Raw genomic sequence first — 4,916 nt, 5'->3', positions numbered from 1 at the left:
AAACCCTTACAGGGTTTCACGCTTAGATCCTTCCTCATCTCCCAGACAGCCAGGATTATTGGCACACTCTGCCATGCCCAATACATTCCAGTTGACCTGGGACCCAAAACTGGGCCTCTCTTATGGTTCTAGTATCATGTAGTGTGTCCTACCACTTGGGCTACCACAGAGGGACCCACTGTACTTCTTCTTTTTGGAAATTGTTTTCACTATCCTAGTTCCTTTGCACCTCTATATAAATTTAGGTAATGTTGTCTATATCTGCACACACACACACAAATGCATTCTGATGAACTGTACAGAGGTACTGGAACAACCCAACATCATAAGGCAGAATCCAGGTGCATCATCCTCCTAGAGGGTATAGAAGCATGGAAAATGGTTAGGGATACTGAATACAACGTAGGAAGAGGGTGGGAGAAGGGGGAGAGGATAAAGAAAGAAATTAAGGAGAAAAATAAACAGGCAGGCAAGACATTTATGGGACAGAGAAATGGATTATCTGTTGATGATAATGTGTATAGCTTCCTAAACTGGACTGGCATGACGTGTATTCATGTTGGGTAAATTCACTTGACAAGCTTAGTGATATATTCTGATTGAATGTATGCAATAAATTAAAATTAAATTAAAGAAGGAAAAAGAAATTGTGATCCTCACCCAATACCATGTAGACTCTTTTTTAGAAAGCACATTAAAACAGGTTGTAAATTTGGAGAGCATTGTGCTTACTTTTTGTACTGAGTCTTCTAATCCATGAATGTGGCATGTCACTCTATTTATTTAGATCTTCTTTGAATTACTTCATCAACATTTTATAGTTTTCAGTATAAAAGTACTATATATATTTTATAATATTTACACCTGAGTATTTCTTTTTTATTGGCTAATTTAAAATGACATTGTATTTTTAATTTTGGTGTCCACATGTCATTGCTACTATATAGAAATATGATTTATGTTTCTGTAATGATCTTGTATCTTGTGACCTTACTGAACTCACTTATTACTTATAAGAGTGTTTTGGTAGTTTTCTTAGGATTTTCTTTTTCTTTTTGGAAAGTTTTTTTTTTTTTTTAATTTTTTTTTAGCTATAGGGTGCGTGCGCTCGCCAGAAAGACAGAGAGAGACAGAGAGACAGAAAGCGAGAAATCACCCCCCAGGGGAGATGGCCACACTGCAATCCCTTCTCCTCCATTCTCCTCTCAGGATCTTGGGCACGCACGCACATGCTTAAACTCACCCGGTGGCGTGAGTTTAAGCCACCGGGTCCGGGACTTGAACCGTGATCAACTACATGGGAGTTCAGCAACATAGCCATTACGCTAACTGCTGGTCCCTTTCTTAGGATTTTCTATGAAGAAAATCAAGGTGTGCAAAAAAGGTGCAGTTTTATATTTTGCTTTTACTGTGTTAAAAGCCTGTCTGCTCTGGCCTTTTGCACCCATATTGCACTATGCTGAGTATGAGTGGTGAGAACAGACATTCAGGCTTTTTTTTTTTTTAATCTTAGGCACAAAACATTCAGTTATTCACCATTAATTAAAATATTAGCCCAAGGCTTATTGGTATTCTTTATCAAATTGAGGAATTTCTGCTCAATTCCTATTTTTCTGAGTTTTTTTTAGCATAAATATATGTTAAATTTTGCTAAGTGCTTTTTCTGTGTTGATCGATATAACTATTTTTCATTTTTTCCATTAGTTTTATCAGAAGGCATGTGCACTTACTAACGAGAGAGAGAGAGAGGGAGAGAAAGCACTGCCCCATGGAAAATGGTCACGCTGCAATCCTTTCTTCATCTCTCTCTCCTTTTGGGATTTTGGGCATGCACCACATGAGTCCAATGTGTTTCCCAAGCCATCTATCCGGGACCTAGACTGTGCAGTCGACCATATGGGATCCAGCTGCCTCAACTGCTGTGCCATGGGCTGGCCCAATATAACCCTTTTTTTCTTTTGCTAGTTAAATTGGTGGACTTCACTGACTTTCAAACATTAAGCCAGATTTACATCTCTAGAACAAACCCCACTTGGCCTTAGTATATAGTAGTTATTATTTATTTTAGGTTTATTTATTTTATTCATAATAGAGAACACATGCACATACATGAGAGAGAAAGAGAAAAAGAGAGCAAGAGAAGTGCTCTCCACATGGTCTTATCATGTCATTATTCCCTTTTTTCAGTGCTCTAGCTCATCAGGATCCTGAGCATGTATGAACATACTGACTAGGCTGAGGAGTCAAACCTGCAGTAAGCCATGTGGCCTCCAGCACTGTAGTTCAGTATGCTACAGACCATACCACTGGCTGGGCCCGTTATTATTCTTATATGCAATCATATCACTTAATGACAGGGATAGTACCTGAGAAATGCATTGTTAGGCGATTCCATCATTGTGCAAACATCAAAGAGTGTGCTATATGAAAATGGTATTGCCTCGTATACACCTAAGACTGTGTGATATAACCTATATACTCCTTAAGAACTACCATCATTTATGTGGTTTGTTATTGACTAAAACATTGCTATTAAGTGCATGGCTGTATTACTAAATTTTATTTGCTAGTATTTATTGTAGTTAAGGTCTTTATATCTGTAGTCATGAGGACTATTGTTCCATACATTTATTTTTTATATTATCTGTGTTTAGTTTTGATATCAAGTTAATACTAGCTTATAAATATCAGTGACAAGTGTTTCTTCCTCTTTTCTGGAAGACATCATGTAGAATTGATGTTGACTATTCTTTAAAAGTTTGCAGAAATCTCAGTGAGACCATCTAGGCCTGAAGATATCTTTTTTTCTTTTGTGGGGGAATTTAAAATTATAAATTCAGGGAACCAGCAGTTAGCGTAATGGCTATGTTGCTGGACTCCCACGTAGTTGACCGCGGTTTGCATCCTGGACCCAGTGGCTTAGAACTCACGCTGGGCGCGTGTGTGTGTGTGTGCCCAAGATCCCGAGAGGAGAATTGAGGAGAAGGGATTGCAGCGTGACCATCCCCCCTGGGGGGTGATTTCTCGCTTTCTATCTCTATGTCTCTCTCTGTCTGTCTGGTGAGCGCACGAGCCCTATAGTAATAAACCTCTCCAAAACAAACAAACAAACAAAAAATTATAAATTAAAAAAAAATAAAATTATGAATTCAACTTTCTAGATAGTTATGAGGTTATTCAGTTATCTATTTCCTATTGAATGAACCATGGCAGATTATATTTTTTGAGAAATTGATCTGTAAAATTTATATATGTAGATTTGTTTTGTAGTATTTCTTCATCATCTTTTACATGTCTGCATGAGTCTGTAGTGATATCCTCAGTTTCATTCCTGATAGTGGTGATCTGTGGCTTTTTCCATTTTATCCAAAGGCCTGCCAATTTTATTGATCTTTACCAAATCAATTTTTCTTTTATTGATTTTCTCTATTATTTTTCCATTTTCAATTTTATTTCTTGATTTTTTTCCTCCTGTTTGGGTTTATTCTGTTCTTTTTCTAGGTTCTTGAGGTGGGAACTTATATTAATTATTGAAGTTTATTTTCATTCCTGAAGTAAGCATTTAGTGTTATAAAGTTTCTTCTTTGCCTTGCTTCAGCTAGGCCCCACAGGTATTGACATATTGTATCTTCATTTACATTCACATTTTGTCAGTACAAGTCATAATTGAATTCAGTCTGGTTCTTGGACTTACCACCAAGTGGTAAGTTTAACCTTGTGAGTCCCCTCATCTTTCACTTCCAGCTCCAAGGCAGATGTACAAGTGATTCTACTTTACAAAACAAAAGACACCCCTTTCCAAAGAGGACAACAATAAGACTACCAGAGAGAAGTTAGAAGCAACCATTCACTTTTTTCCTACATATTAGACTACTTTATTGATGTGTTCAACATATATTTGGAGGAGATGAGTGCATTTTCTTTCCTCTTCATCTGTTCTAGTCTGCATAAAATTGACAACAAGGGGAGCAAAGCCCATGAGACAGTCTTTTGTTCTTCAGCATCTAGAGCAGTCCATATAAGGCTTTAATAATTCATCCCAGATAAGCGAATGCACTGTCTTCAAGCACACTGCTACAGGTACTAGAGGAGGACAGAGTCTGTAAATGATGGCCACACCACTCAGCCCCTGGTGGTTTCTGAACAAATGGATAGTAGGTGACTGCACAGCTGGGGAAGACACAAGCTTCTGAGGACTCCTTCCATGCCACGTTGAGCCCGGAAAATTTGGGGACAAATGGTTTGACTTCTGCTGATAACCTGATGTCCTTGCCTTCAGGTTCCCATGGCCCCTCCAACGCCTTGGCAGGAGCAAGAGGAGGCTGCGATGGGGGCCAGCAGCTGGCCCATGGGCTGGCCTGATTGCAACCACTCACTTTACAAAACAGTTTGTTGTCATAATAAAGGAATTCAAAGCGTTTCTTGGGACAAGCCAACTGGTTTAAAATTATTATTCTTAGAAATACTAGGACAGAGAAACTGATTATAAAAACTATTTTGTTATAGTGCCATAGGTCTCTGCTCATCTCTGAAGGCCATTTCTGAAAGGATAGTGCAGAACATTCCAGATCCAAAATGTATCAGTAGCTCACCTTCACTGTCACAGCATTCCAGGATGGAAGGGTCTTCCCGAATCACTGCAGTCAGTGCATTGACATCCCCATTAGACGCTGCCTGGTAAACCATGGTCAGGTCAACTTCCTCAGATGAGTCACCTTTGTGAATCAAACAGATAACTATGAGTGTGTGGAGCGAGTTCACTGAAAGAATAGCAACACCCAAATCAGCACCCACACAAGTGATTCATTAAAACCGTTCTAGTGAATCCAGGCAGGAGGCTGAGTCATCCTGATCACGGGCACCCTCACCACTTCTGAAGAAAAGTGGAGCACTGTGGTCCATTTGTAATACCATGG

General features: G+C 39.0%; 1 protein-coding gene across 1 annotated transcript in view; it reads right to left on the bottom strand.

The window, feature by feature from the left end:
- ANKRD55 (ankyrin repeat domain 55) overlaps positions 1–4,716 on the bottom strand; it is a 68,298-nt gene extending 63,582 nt beyond the window's left edge. Inside the window, exon 1 of the mRNA XM_006148983.2 lies at positions 4,593–4,716. Coding sequence (XP_006149045.1) covers positions 4,593–4,686 — 94 coding nt within the window. The 5' untranslated portion in view covers positions 4,687–4,716. The remainder of the gene's footprint in view (positions 1–4,592) is intronic.
- Between the last annotated feature and the right edge of the window lie 200 nt (positions 4,717–4,916).

This window comes from Tupaia chinensis, unplaced genomic scaffold (genome assembly GCF_000334495.1).
Source record: "Tupaia chinensis unplaced genomic scaffold, TupChi_1.0 Scaffold000251_1, whole genome shotgun sequence".
Taxonomy (NCBI): Eukaryota; Metazoa; Chordata; class Mammalia; order Scandentia; family Tupaiidae; genus Tupaia; species Tupaia belangeri.
This window is presented reverse-complemented; position numbering and strand designations above follow the sequence as displayed.